This window comes from Bombus pascuorum, chromosome 16, assembly GCF_905332965.1.
Source record: "Bombus pascuorum chromosome 16, iyBomPasc1.1, whole genome shotgun sequence".
Classification (NCBI taxonomy): Eukaryota; Metazoa; Arthropoda; class Insecta; order Hymenoptera; family Apidae; genus Bombus; species Bombus pascuorum.
The window spans coordinates 3268006-3284439 of NC_083503.1; the positions used below are offsets into that span (position 1 = coordinate 3268006).

Sequence of the window (16434 nt, forward strand, 5' to 3'; positions counted from 1 at the left end):
TTATTTAATTCCCTTGAGTATTTCAATAAATATTGCTGTGATTTCAACGAAAAATTTGTACATTAAGAAATTAAAATAATATGAAATACGAATTTCATGTTAGAGACACATTTATTTATTAAAGCTAATATATGTTAATCATGAATTGTAATGTAAATGCTTTCTATTGCTATTAATAACATAACAGTAATGATATAATGTGATCATGATATTTCTTAGTTCTAAACAACTGTACAAATTGTAAATATCAATATTTTTACGGAGACGTATACGTATATGTATAGATAAATATCCGTAATTTATAGCAACGACTATAACAATATAAATATACATAATATGAAATATAAATTGTACGTAGTATATCACGTTGTATGCATCTTTCATTGTATAATTCTACTTCTTGAAGCATATCTTATCTATTAATTCTCTTCCTACTGTTGAATGGTCAAAATTAACAATTTAAATTTTGGAGGTAATTCTATTGCCGAGTTTGAGCACCCCCTGTGGTCGATTCGTAGAACTAATAATGCCAATGGCGGAGCTAGCTCGTTTGGGACGCTAAAACATATTTGCCGAAACGGAATCTCTGCACAAATTCTATTACAAATGTAGAATAAGTGAAGTTAAGTAGTGATATCCTTCCAAATTCGTAGTTTGATTAGTGAAAAACGTTTCAGAGTTCCCTTAAAATTGATATTTATACTGTGCAACTGTAACTGTATATACACGAAGGAGGACGCTTCGAGAACGAATGTACAAGGTACGTTCACCTTTATCCTTTTAAATGTTTATTTTTATACAAATTTCTAATTTCTCGATAGTTACTTCTCTTTCCAGAAGTAGATTACTTAAAATAGCATAAATTCATTTGATCGAAAATTCTAAATAGGGAGAATATTCGTAAAGGAATGGCGTAATACTTGAATTATATTTTTTCGATTGATATTTCTTTAAACTAATTAAAATACAAGTTCCAAAATGACATTGATTTTATATGAATAATATGATCTTATATAATATATTGTGTTGTAATTGTTAAAAATCTTCTCACTGCTTATTACTTTATTACTATTATTTTATTGTACAGAACACAGAAATTTATATACTTGGTGAATATATTGCTAATGTCATTAGAAGTTTTACAAATAGATACATATGCATATTTTGTAATTTAAGAAATAACCCCTCGCAATCTTTTCCCATATTAATTCTATGTTTGAGTGTGTAAGACTTTTAACGATATTATCATTACGTTTAGTATCACGAATGTTTAAACTGTCAATCGTATATTTAAGAATTACACGTGGAAGTTTTCCAATTTCTCTATCTATCTCTATCCTTTCTAAGATATTGTATTAGTACAACGCATATTATTAGCACTATATTATAATAATCATTGTTAAAAAAGTAAAAAGATATTTACCATAAAATTCGTAAATTGTTTACTACTGTTTGTTCACCGTATAAATCATCTCCTTTATCTTAATTATCTATTTAATGATACTTGCAAGATCTGATAGGGAACCTAATCTAAAGTGCACAGATAAATCAGTAGCATTCAGTAGCAATCATCACTAGTAATTTATCTTTACAATAGAAGATGTTAAACAACATATGAATTGGAGAGAAATATCAGAGAGATAGTGCTACTTGTTTACATCCAAAAATATTAAGAAATTGCTATTTTACTTACAATTAATAATTTTTAAATTAATATATTGTAACTTTAAAACTCTTTTAATATATAATATAATTATAATTTCCCGTAAAATACATTACATTTTGTGCACGGGAAATCATTTAGGAGAAATACTGGTAATTACATTAATTTTATTTCAAGTTTTCGTCATGCTGAAAAGTACACAAAATAAGCGTTCTGTTTGATCTGTGATGTTTTTCGCTTTCAACTGCAAATATTTACGAAACAACATTTTCTAAGAAAAAGTCTTTACGCCAAATCTCCTCATTTCTAATTTAGCACATTTTCGTTTTATATTTACAGAATGTAAACTTAGTAGTGGCGTGTTCTCTTTATAGAAGATTATGAGCTTACAAAATTAAAATTTACGAGCTTGAAAATGTTTCCTTGAGGGCGTAATACTCCGCAATAATGTACATCTTATTTCATATAACATATATTCCATTGTGCTTTACATTGTGAAATAATCTTTTAAGCAAAAATTGAAGTTGATCCTATAAATATTAAACTCATGTTAATTTTCTATTTTTAAATTTATCCTTTACTTATTTTTTATTTTATTTACATTTTAAAATTTATTCCTTAACTTACTTAACTTCTTTTTTAATATATCATTATTTAGAAGGTTGATCATAATTTTAATACTATGACAATATGATAAAAATTATTTAATAGACGATATTATACACAAAATTGTTGTAACAATGACATACAGTTTAACATTAGGATGAAAATAAAAATTATGTTTAAATTTTCATAACTTTTGTTATATCTTTTCACGTAAGATCTTTGTACAAATAGATGTCAGTAATCAACTTTGTTAGTCCTTTATAACTGTACATTGGAAGTAACATACTCATCCACTTATCTATTTCTTTCATCTACCATATTATCTCATATTTCTATTAGTGGTTGGGTCTTTTTATTTATAGTATCTGCAACCTTGGGCCCACCTCAACCTTTTTTAGTGTTCTAGGCTTTCAAAAAATTCTATACAAACTTAATATAATTTACTAACGTCTCTACTTCAGTATCTGTTAGAAATTTTAGCTAATTGTTAAGGAGAGAATTTTATTTTTAATTAATAGCAATAAAAAATGGGGGCGTATATGCAGAAGTGATGTTTGGTGCTCGGTTAATTTTTATTTAGGATAATTGCAGTTAATATGGAACCCTGCAATATCCCGGAAGTAACTAACAAAATCAGTTGGCAACAATGTAAAGTATTTCGTAAAAAGCAAAAGACAAGCATATTCACGTTTCAGCTTTACTTGGAAATCTGTCGTTGAATGTTGTTGACTGTTGTGTTTGAATGCGCATAAAAGATTTTGACAGACGAGTCAAACAGTGAAATTTTTTAGCAAGTTAAACAATACTACCCTTCCACAACTTATTATTATACACGCTTGTTCCTAAGTATTCAGAAGAAATTTACCGTTAAATTTAGTTTTTTCTTTCAAGCAAATAACAGGAAATTTCAAACAAGTTGGCTATATGTGCATTCGATGCTTTAGTTATTAGGTTGGTACTGAAATAGCCCTAAAAGGATTTGCCTGTGCGGCTCTTTATTTTCGAGAAAGTAATAAGTTTTTTTTACATCTTACTTTATATATTTTTGGATATTGATATTATCCTCTTTTTTAATATTAAATACTTATGATTTATTTGGATAAATTTTTGATCATTTTTATTTATTATAGTACTCCTGCATAGTTCTACTATTTTGTGGGTGGAAATTGAAATAAAAACATTTAAAAGAAGAAACAGCTACACCAAGAATTACTTTAGAAGATTAATCTGTCGAAATCAAATGCACTCAAATTCCTTTGGAATTGTTTTATCATCAACCTGAAGCATTGAATGCACATACAATCAACTCATTCGAGATTTCGCAGTGCTTGCCATCTCCTTGTTAATGTAATTACTATTTGTCTGTCGAAATACGTATGTATTCAATATGCAACACGTTGAGTGTGCTTAATATGGAACATGTCAATGAAACTGCTACTGATGATGATGATGATGGTGATACAGAGCTATATTTATTTTGCGGCGGCAATTACATGAGAGACAACAATAGCGAAAAATGTATGCAATGTATTCGCTGTTTTCATTGACATCGCGAAGATGTGCTTCAGACGCGTCATTCACGTGCTCAACGTGTACGAGACAAAGGAAATTAGTATAATATATGTTAGAAAAATAGAAGTATCGATTTTTCTTTTTTATTTAAACGAATATTAATTTTCCATAGTAAAAGTAAAATTCTTTGAGATATCTTTACAAATTTTCTAGATATTCCATATGAGTCATCCACCTGCACATGAAAATGGGTCATTTTCGACCAGTAATTTCAAGCAATTTGTCATCTTCCCACATTTTTATTTAAATTTTTCTCTGCTTAAAAAAATTAAGGTAACATGTGAATACTATTGGATAATATTCTAGAAAGTTGAAGTAGCGTTCAAAAATGTTGGCAGAGTTTTTTAAGACACAAAAACATGAAAAAGTCTGCATGGGCATAAACGACTCAGCATTTAACTTTCTTTACCATGACCTCAAGACACTCAAGCTTTGAACACAGTTAACTAGTGACATACGAATATCTATTAATAGGGATCGATAGGGTTATGGAACTTTTTAATAGGTTCTATTTCAAACACGTACCGTGGAACTTTTTTTAGAAAACGTCCTCGCGTGATGAGTTCCGATAAGAAAGAAAAGTTTTACTTCGGGTAGAACTTATGAAATATAAAAATAAAAATGTTTCTATAACAGGAACAAGTATTTTGTACATCAACATTAAAAAAGCTTTATTACAAATACTGAATACTGTTGGGTGAATAGTATTAGAATTGCAATAATACTAAAGAATTATTACAGTTGAATTTATATTCTGAATACGTTATTTATTTATGTAATATTTATGTATGTAGATGATTCACAGTTCAAAGTTTCTTTGTGTTTCTATTTGAAATGTACATTTAGGAAGAACGTTATCTATACATTATACTATAGAATTTGTATGTATTACAATTTATTTAAACTATGCAAAATTTTATTTAAGTATTATTTTTGACAAACTCTTTTTCTCTTAAATACTGCATATAAAACTATTAATCACTTATATTGTGATTTTCATATGTTTTATTCAATAAACATGTCAATAATATGATATTATATTGTTAAGTAAAATTAAATAAAAATAGTACTAATAGGTTGGTACTTTTAGTCAGCTTATGGAAACTTTTTTAATACACGTTTCAAAATAACTCGTTTTTATGGAAGTTTTATTACACAGGCTCTAAAATACCTGTTCCACGAGAACATTTTTTAAAGAAATTCCCAAGGGTAACATTTCTTTCCATAAAAATTCCACAAAACAGATATTTTTTTAAACGAAACACCTAAGTTCGAAGAGAATATTTTTGAAAACGGAAGGCATCTGTTTATTTCAATCCCTGTCTACTAATTTCGCCGTATGTTAACGTCAGTTTGATTGACGAAAGCATGTTGCTCTTCTTGGGAAGATTTTAAAATCAGGTGTTCCATGTTATGAGCAGTTACTACTTCTTTATATTTTTTTATATTTATTTATTACTTACAGTAATACCATAATTTATCAATTTTTAGATGGCAACGAAGAACTATAATTATTTAGAATTTCTTCTCTGAGAAAGGTAATAATTAGATTGCGGACTTTTTTACAACTGTGAGAAATTCAAAGAAATACAGAATGCACATGATATACAGAAACATATAAAATACCCAAAATTACAACAACCATTTAAATAGGTCTTTGTTATTGTATCCCTAAAAATACAAATTTGCATTAAAATTACATGAAAATCTGCAATCTAGTCATAGCGTATAATTTGGTGAACATTTTCGATTTTTTCAAACACTAAAATATTAAAAACAATGATTTGAATAGATCCTACTTTTTTAATTGTATCCATGAAAATATAAATTTTCATAAAAATCCACAGTATAGTAATAGCGTACAGTTTGGTGAGCATTTTCGATTTTTCAAACTTTCTTACTTTTGAACTAAATCTGAACCTAACCTCAATCTAGGAAAATAAGAATCTAAAACATATTTAAAGCCATAAGTTAAGAGATGTACAATTATGATACAGAAATTGAAAAGCTACTGAGCACTAGCCATGAGCTAGATACTAACAGCGACCCAAATGATTACTAAGTTTCATTCTTGTTATTCAATCTTTGTTATTTTTGACTGATTGAATTTATTACCAATAAACATTAGACTAAACTTTTTCCGTGACTGTTTTCTATTTACTTTCTGTCACTTAATTTTCGTTTATAATATTTTTATAAATTTCATTATTTTTATAGTTACTTTTAGGTTAGGTTTAACCTTAATAACCCTTTTCAACACATTACAGTTTGAAAGAAATCAAAGACACTCGACAAATTATATATACTATTTACCTCTTTCTGACAAAAAATTCGAAATAGCTAGTCATAGTTCTTCGTTGTCATCTAAAAGTTGATAAACGTCGGTTTGGTATCGTTATTACCCTGAGAGGCATGTACATAAAATTCTAGTCGTAAAGTGTTAACAAGCGTGATAATCGAACGTGACACGAGTGTGTAGTGTAAACACGATAAAAAAAGAAAAAGAAAAGAAAAAAGAGGGGAGGGAAAGATATGTAAAACAGTATTAGCGTCGCGTGAAGTATATTTCGGACAATCGCTGACTCGACCTTAATCGGAAGGCGCGCCCTTGGACAGCCGATTCGAGGAAAGGTCGATTCGAGAGAACCGAGTGTAATCGCCATAAAGAAGTTTGTTTGTTTGCGATAAGATGCCTGGCTCTACCACAAGGTAACAGACACGATAACAGCCACTATGAGGCCCATATACGCGACCAGTTGAAATGGGAGCATAGCGTGTCTCTCGATTTCTCCGTTCGAAACGTTCCTGGAATCCTCTCTGAAATAGTCCTCGATCCACCTCGATGAACGGCCAGCTCGTTTCTAGTAACCTTTATCATTCTAGCCCGTACTGCTATTCCTACGCTTTGCTAGGCTTTCTAATTTGATTGCGCCGGGTAACGCGCCGCGTATTATAAAATCATTTACGTTCCTGTGAAACTACGGTTTAATCGTAACAAATTACATCGACACGCTCCGCGGAAACTGAAACGCGCGGACACGTGAGATTTTCGTCCGTGGGATACAGATTAGACAGTAGTTCGATACTTTCGTAATTCAACGTTCGAGTAGAAATTACGATCGTGCTCAAGTCTCGTATCGTTTCAAGGAAATCGTTCCAATGGATCTATCGCTGCTTCAATTATTGCCAGTGCATTGTTGCAGAGGCGTACTTATTGTTAGCGATAATTGGTACTCCATAATGCCATAATACGGATATGTTATTTATTTCGCCGTTGTTCTGTTATTGAAACGAAGCAGGTTGTTACCAGGGGTCTATTTAACTTTCACGAAAGAGTAAAAACCCAATAAAAATGAATAGAGGACACATGCTGGTATTCTCGTTTACAATCACGGGAAAGTTAAATATAGAACTCGCTGCTTTAATAAATTCTATTATTTATCGACAGTGTAGAGGGCGCTTCAAAAAGCCTGGCGAAAATTTTGAACGTTCGTTTGACGAATTAGAACGTTAATCTAACTACGTTTATGGTTCACAGACGTATCATTATCGTTACTTTTATGGTATGTTTAAATATATTAACGTAACGTAATCTTGTCGTTTTTAAACGAGTTCGACAGTTTATGGCGAGACTATTTATGTCTATGCGTGCCACGAGTTTCACAGAGAATACTTTAACACCTACTTTGAGTTTACTTTTTCGCCATTAATATCCCAATAATGCTATGAACATACACACTTTAATTTTTTTACTCGATTAGAGACGCGAAGCGTACATACATAGCCATACATATTCAGGTATTTCTAGGAAATTTAGAATTCCGAGAATCTACCGGGTGCACATAACGTGCACAAACATATAAAATATTTAAATCAGATATTTAGTATGAGAAAATATATTTCATTGAAAAAAATATATTTTATAAATATGTTTATATTATAAACATATAAATAATACTCATATGCTTGCTCAAACTTTTTGGTACGTGGTGTATGCAAAAAGCTAGGTATATCACTGTTTAAAGAATACGTTGGAACAGTTCAACCTCGAAAAGAACGATTTCTGCAAAACCCGGCAATTTACCACGAAATCTCCCCCACTAGGGTCCCCGTAAATACACAATGGGACGCATTGTATTCCTAATAACGGAATCGGCCTCCACCCATTGTTCAGGAAACATAAAAGCTTTCTGGAAACGCGCGATCTACGACGACACGTTTCGAACATTGTCAGTCATCACATTTTTTATTACCGAAATAAATGTCACGAGGATAGGAGTGTAACGTGTTTAAATATTATATATGAAAGTACTTAACATCCTGGTAATCACTTTGTTACTACTAAACTGACCAATTACATTCAATTAGATTCTAAATTCTTACGTTTACTATTATTAAAAACATGAAGGTAAAATTTTTGGTAAAGTCAATATCGACTTTCATTGAAGTAGAAATATTATTATATATTGTGCATATATTTGTTACATTTACCTTCGTCGTATCTGTTTAATTGTAATTATCTGTATATTATGTATAATATATCGTTTATCTTAAAATCAGATGACAGTACCATTTTTAGTAATCTTCAAACCAATACATATATTCTTTATCTAACCGCATCAATGGAATCACTTATCATTTTATCTTGGCGGAATATCAATTGATATGTATATATAGTTATAAATAAAGAATAAATATATATATATTAAATTTATTAAATATAATTATTATAATATATATATATATATATCTTTTTCTATTTTATTTTTGTAGAAATGATTGTTTAGTAATGCAATTTGTATTTTTCTCATAGGAAGTGTTTTATTCTTTAGAAACAGTTTTATATGCTTATTAAATATAATTATTATAATATAATTAGTTTCATTATTAAATATATTAATATATATCTTTTTCTATTTTATTTTTGTAGAAATGATTCTTTAGTAATGCAATTAGTATTTTTCATATAGGAAATGTTTTATTCTTTAGAAACAGTTTTAAGTGGTGTTGGGTGAAAGGAAATTCTAGTTTATTGGAGAAAGGCGTAGCCATTGTAGCTAATGTAGCCAAAGGTAATGGCAATGTTGGGCGTTATTGTATAAATTTTTCTTTAAATAATTGTTCAAGTAGAAAGTCATTTGTTAACTGAAATTTGAATAAAAAACAGAAACATATCATTTATTATGTAAACGAGTCTGAATGCATTATTTACAATAATGAAGTAGATTGTTATTTACAAATATAAATTTACTTTTTACTTATTATTTATCGGTCGTAGAGCAAATTTATTTTTACACAAATGTAACGTTTCAATCAGAAAGATTAACGTAAATTACAATTTGTAATGTTTAATAATGTTTGTTGGCTTTGATGAATGCACCAAAATCAAATAGAGTTTGGGTCAACTTGTTCGGAAAGATTTTATCCATTGAAAAATAAACATATTAATTTGATGATCTTTTCATGTTGTACAAGATGGAACAGGTAGGGCAACGCCAAAAACCATTTATTTATATGTTATCATTTGTTTTCCAATTAAATGCAAATAAAAAATAAAATATTATTTGCAAGTAAGAAATAATAAATATTTAATTATATATAAATTTAATTCTTATTCGGAATAAAAATATTGTTTAATTCGCTATTTATTGTTTAATAAGTAAATAAAGTCTGAAAATATATATATATATATATTCAGGTAATTTTGCTGTAGTTATTTTTGATGCGTGAGACCGAGTATTATTATGCAGAAACATACGTCTATCTATTAATCAATTTTCTATGCATAATTTCGATTTTCTGCTAATGTGATGCTGCTATTATTGTTTCGTCTGAATTCAAAAATAGATAAAGTTCCATGAATAACCTCTTTTATACTTCACCAACGTACAACAATTAGCAAAACCTTGGCAAATTTTGAATTCTTATTTTTCAATATTTTTTTATTTTTCAAATTACTTCAAAATGCTTCAAAAACCAAATCAGTATTTCGACGTGCGTGAGTACAAGTATTCCTGTAATGTTATTCGCAGATATTATCTTCTTTGCTTACATAAAAGCAGTTAAACTTAAAAGAGTAGCTACAGACGGGTATAAACTCGAATAACTTCCATCCAGGATGAGCACTTTTAACGATACGCACGATTTTTCAGCCATTCGACGAAGAATAATAAATATAATAAACATAAAATATAAAATAACAAACGCTTCAGAAATATTGTTTTCTTTCGTAACCAATTCAAGGCTATTGTTACGAATAAATACGTATAGCTCACTGCATGAATAAAACTGCAATTTTTCGTGTTTGTTGACTTAGTTCTCAATGTCTCCAATATCTCCACAAGATAAAACAAACATTGTGATTATCCAACAAAGCCATGTAACCAATTTCAGACAGCTTAGCGTCTTTTAAGGGCATAGAAGTCAAATTTTGGTCAAAACGAAATACGCTGATATAAGCATAATAATAATAATAATATATCCAAAATCTAACACCTAATCTTGCATTACTCTCTAGATATTATAAATGCTTCTTTGCGAAACCAACAATTCTGACTTTTGATTTGTGCCCATTAGAGATCCAACATAACCTAATACGTGATATTTTCAAACGCGCCAATGTTGCCAATTTTCTCTCTTCTTTCTGATCGTTTAGACCGTTAAGTACTGTTAAGAGCGTTTGTTCACTGCGGATTTGCGAAAAAATTCGTTTCTCTTATTTCTTTCTTCCTCTCTTTTTTCTTTTTTTTTTTGCATTTTCTTAAAATGCACAGATATACAATTTCAAAAATAAATCTGGAAAATTAAAAATTCTGAGACTGACTCGTGACGCATGTTATTTAGATAGCACTTTTTTAAAACTGTGTTATCTGAAACGGCTTCCATAACATCTTGAAATCGGTTCAACTGATTAGCTTCAAATTTTCCCTTCACCTTCAATGCGTGTGTTATCATCACCGTCAGGATTAAAAATATTTTTCTTCTTTATCTTGTTTTTCTTCTCTTTTTTTTTTTGCAAAGACAGATTAAAGGGCCGTCATTTTTTTTTCTTTTCATATATATGTGTATATATATATAGCAGATAATGCACAGACACCACAAATGTGTGTGTGTGTGTATATATATATAAAGAAAAAGAAATGGGAACCCTTTAAAGTTGGACTGTCTGACTTTGCAATAAAAGAAGGAAATAAATGCAAGATAGTGAAGAAAAAAATATTTTTAATTCTGACGGTATTTAATTCTGAAACATATATATATATAAAATATGTGTGTATAAAAAATATATAGTTCCACCTAAAAGAACAAATATCGCGAAGAATAATTGGCAAACAATTTGTTACAGAAAAGTACTTCCTAGAACATTATCAAACGGTCAATAATATAATACTTCAGTCATATATATATATATATGTTTATATATTTGTGGTGTCTGTGCTTATTTGCTGCAAAGATTTCTTTTTAAGAGTGCAATTAAGATTTCAGTTTGTTACCAGTTTTATTTCTCTTTAAAAAAAATGTGTAAATATTACAGGAATATAGATAAATGTACAAGGTAAGACCCGTAACTGGAACCACCTTGATTACTACGAAAGTCATGACTTTGACGAAGAACAGTTCAGATAAGAGTTGGATAATTTCGAAAGGGACGTGATTTGACGTGATTAGTTTTTTCATAGGAGAATGTGTCAAGGTCGTATGAAGGTCAGTTTCATTCTTTTAAATGGAACTTTTTTTCCTTTTTTCTACACATATCGATTTTTGGAAACATTTTACGTCAAAAGATAATAAGATACAATATAAAAAAAAAAATCAACAATTCGTGAGATATTTTAAGTTGAAAGGGAAGATACTTGATATAAAAATCTGAAATATCTCACGAATTATCGACCTTGTTGACATTGCGTCTTCATGCTCTGTTAGACAGAATGTTTCCAAGAATCAACGTATTAAAGAAAACGGCAGAAGTTCCGCACGAAACAAAGGAGTATTTGTCCAGTTTCGTATAAAGCAAAATTCCTATTCTTCGAGCGATCGGTATATTTCTTATCGCGAACTGGCTCTTTCGAACGTTCCGCTCAATAAAACATCCTGCTACAGTGTCTATAAAATCAATAAATCATGAAACATCAAATACCGGAAACGTTTTAGAATTTTTCAAGGAAAATTTAAATATCTTTTCCGAAAGGTAATTTTCTTCAATGAAGTAATCGCCGTTTTAATTTTACAACTGAACTGACCTCTTTCGTGAGTTTGAACGCATATATTCATCCAATTCCTCATCTTCGACGACAGATGGACGTCCTGAACGCGGCACGTCATCTAACGAATCATTTCCTTCCTTGAACCGTTAAAACCATTTTCCTGCTGGCCTCTTTCTAACAGCAGCTTTTCCACGTACAAATGCGTTCTGCTGCATGTGCTGCAAATTTAAACGTTGTAAAGTGAGGAAGCACGAATTTTTAACTTTTCGCTATCTATGTTTACTGTCATCGTGTAAACAGTAAACAAGGAAATTTCGGAAGAATTGAGAACAACGAAGCGTACGTATCACGGTTGTATACACAGGACTGGAAACTCCCGCGATAGAGATATAGCTGCAGATTTGAGGACAGAAAATTTCTCGTATCGTCCACCACATGCAGAATACTTGTAAATTTGCAAGTAAATTTTTTGTAATTTTTCTATAATACTTTACAAATACTTTACAAATTTGAAAATATCACCTATTAGGTTGCATAGTATCTCTGCCAGGCGGAGGACTATACATCAGAATTATTAGTTTCGCAAACAAGCACTTGTAATATTTAAGAAGAAAGAAGAAAAATATAAATTTGAAAGATAAACGCAAGATGAGGTGTTAGATTTTAGATACACGATTAGAATCTCAGATAAAAAAGCAGGAAAGAAGTGAAATTGGTTTGTGTTACTGGACCCAAAAGCAGAGAGAACAAGATAGAACATACAGGCTGTCTCAGCTAAATGAGATCACCTAAATATCTGGCTTGTTCATTACATTTTATGAAGAAACTTTTCGGGACAAAGTATTTCAAAAGGCACGTATAATGGCGAGAAGAATTTTTTCTCGTGTTAATTTTTTTAAAGAGATTTCGAGGTTTCGTGTGCCTTCTATACATTCTCCTATGAAACAACTAATCACGTCAAATTATCTCCCTCGACATCATACAACTCTTGCCCGAAACATTTTTCAGGAAAGTCATTGCTTACGCAGTAATCGAAGTAGTTCCAGTTAAGAACCCCACCTTGTATATGTAAAGTCCAAACACGAAAGATTATGTAGATTCTTCGTAGGGAACGCCAGAAAAGTCCTAGAAATTCGATAAAGTACTTCCTAGCATTATTAGATGGTTCATGACTTAATGGACTAGTCGAAGATTCGTTGAACAAAGAGAGGGAACTCTAAATTTGTAATCATTTGTAATGGTTATTCGTAACCAAAGTACAATTTCTTTCGTCGATAATGATTACTGGTAATCGATAAATCGTTAATTATTTATGAAGATAATTCGTAACCAAAGTAAAATTCGGGTCATCGATAATGGTTATTGGCAAGCGAAATTAAATTCCTGCCATCGATAATGATTACTAGTAACGAAAAAAAAAAAAAAAAAAAAAATTCCGCTCATTTATATTGATTACTGCTAAATACGATGAAATTTCCGTCATCGATAATAGTTATTCGTAACCAAATTTTTTAAATTAAATATATCAACTTTTATACCATAACCTCTAGAATTCTTGTAACAGTTACGATGCGTGGCTTTTTTTGAATGGAACTATATTTTTCCTTACACTGTTTGATACGCTTTTTAATTCTCTACAAAAAGATATTGGTTTAAACATTAGTTAAAGAGTTTTAGTTTTAAAAAATTATCTTAATTTTAATCTTGGAAGACTTATCGTATGAAAGACGGGGAATAGCTAATTTAATTACAATTTAACTTAACAAAGCTAAATTAACGTTGAAATATTTTCTAAAACCAATCATTTCCAGATACAAGCACCTTGGTACTTTTTTTGTAGAGAATTAAAAAAATTAAAGAACTAAATCGAACGGTGTATAAAAAATATATAGTTCCACCTAAAAGAACAAATATCGTGAAGGACAATTGGCAAACAATTTGTTACAGTAAAGTACTTCCTAGAACATTATCAAACGGTCAATAATATAATACTTAACGAACTAGTGGAATATTCGTTGGGTGATGAGAGAGGACTTTCCCTTCCAAGCGCCATCTTTTGCAAATAGGTTATGTTCATGCAAACTCTATGCCAAAGGATTCCAAAAGAGAAATAAATAACAAACTAACTACTTAATGGACTATATAAAAGGTTCTCGTCGGTCAGAGGATACGAATGGCTGTGTGAAAGAAACGTCACATGGTCTGGTAGGATATAGGTCTCAGAATTATGACTCACGACCAGGTGTTCCTCTTTTGTACTTCGTGTATCATCAGTAGGGAACACTTTTCTGATGGGTAAAGGTTTCATAAAATTTATGGGTTCAGTGAGTTTACTGGATTTCAACACGCTTTTGGAATAGCAATTTCTACGAATACACATGCTCGAATTACGTAACGCGTAGTCGTTATTGCTTAAACTTTCATGTCACAGTAATCGTCGGAGATAAAAGTATGACATATTTATTTCCAGGACAGAACAATTTCGTTAGCAGGAATGATCGCGATATAAACAGTAATTAATTTCTTCTCATTTCAATATTTTATTAGATGCGTGATTTGTATTTCTAGGAAATTTGAAAGCGCAAAACTACACATACAATTCATATGATATGTAAAATTATGTAAAAATATTCAAACTAGAGTACTTATAATATTTAGTTTACTTGGAACGAATTTCTATTCAGGTTTTATGTTTTTTTCTTCTCTTTTTTTTAGTTATATTCATAGAAATATGAAAATGCATAAAAATTTGCAGTTCAATGTTTATTAATATATATGTATATATATACATATACATACATTATCAATACACATATATTATATGAGCGATGTACATTATTCAACGTCCGATTATTCAATGATACTTGTACTTGCATAAAATACGTATATTCATTATGAATATTGATACATTTTTTCAAAGATTTATTCAAAACTAAATCGAGTCGAGGTTCGTTTAAAACGTACGACTTCTCATAAAAATAGTTTAGCATAATGTACAAAAAGTTTAGGACATTAGTATTAAGATTTGATCCATCAAAGATGGCAAAGTACAATCTACAAATGCAGCATATTGGCAGTGAAAAATCTTCACGATAAATATTGTAGAATTCTGAAAGGAAGATTGATTCTTCAGATAAGATTTCACAGTTTCCAGTGAAAATTTCCTTAAAACAAATGCTTGCCAGGTATATTGGACCTAGAGTGAATCGGAAAGCTTGCAAAATGTTTGGAAGGGAGAGGGACGCAGGGAGCAGCGTATTTTGTTAAGAGAAACTCGTATTGTGCGACCAGCTGGATTCTTACGGATTTATTCTTGGAAATGAACAAGAATAACGTGTCTTAGGTACGCGCAACTCTCTCTCTCTCTCTCGTTCCCTCTTTCTCTGTGGGGTTTCGCCTGCTCGCTCGCTTTCTTTCTTTCTCTACCCTCCTCTCTTCCTCTCGATTCCTGTCCGTGTCTTTTTCTTCTCTTTTTTTGTCCCTTCCTTTACCAGAATTCTTCGTCAATCGTCAGATACAACGTACGACTATTACCTGCATTATTTTTCTTTTTTTTTTTTCTATTTTCTTTTCTATTTTTTTTTTTTTTTGTCTTCTTTAAATATGTATGTATGTTATTTATTGCAGTGAGTTTTAATGACTAGTACGTATATCTTCATTTACACAAGTGCGCGTTTAGTAGAATTTCGCTTGCTTTTTAATGTGTTACCTACGTGTATCTATATTGCAGTGCTGCCAATATCATTTTTATAACTTATACTCTAAGTATTATTAATTTTTATAACTTATACGCTAATATATTTATATTTATATTATTTTCAATATTTTCAATAACTTCAACATTTCTCTGTCATAGTATACTTAATGTTAAAATAAGCATATTATGATATATTTCAGTACCACAATATATCATCATATCTTCGCTAGTTTGTGGTTTCTTTGGTTTCTTCACGTTTTTTGGAACTAGTGTTGTTCGTCATTGTCTTTTTCATTGTCTATGGAGACGAAACAGAGAACCAAAATAAATACGTTATTTGTAAATCATACAAATGTTTAATATTTCCAAATCTCGTTTATCTCCACGTTGACAGTTTTTAACAAAAATGTAAAGGAAAAAAGGAAAAATTGGAGGCGCAATAAGAGCTAGCGAAAAGTGTAACAGTTACGTAGCTTTCCGCGAAAATCAATTAAAATTATCCACGTTAACGATCTTAGTACATACATAAAACATCTACTGATTTATCATTAAATATCAATGGCACACGATAAGTGTTATTTTGCAAGCATCGGCTAATTGTTGTGATTAACGAAAGAGATAGAACTTTTTTAAATAAAAACGTAATATTTCGTGAAATTTGAAATTCTTATTTGAGTGAACAATTCAAGTTG

General features: G+C 30.2%; 1 protein-coding gene across 2 annotated transcripts in view; it reads left to right on the forward strand.

Annotated features, from left to right (window-relative positions):
• Positions 1–517: 517 nt before the first annotated feature.
• LOC132915237 (uncharacterized) overlaps positions 518–16434 on the forward strand; it is a 30891-nt gene continuing 14974 nt past the window's right edge. The window contains exon 1 of one of the 2 annotated variants that reach the window (XM_060975023.1): positions 518–760. In XM_060975023.1, the coding sequence (XP_060831006.1) occupies positions 752–760 (9 nt within the window). In that variant the 5' untranslated portion in view covers positions 518–751. Of the gene's footprint in view, positions 761–6363; positions 6551–16434 lie in introns of those variants that run through there. The other variant, XM_060975025.1, reaches the window with a different exon arrangement.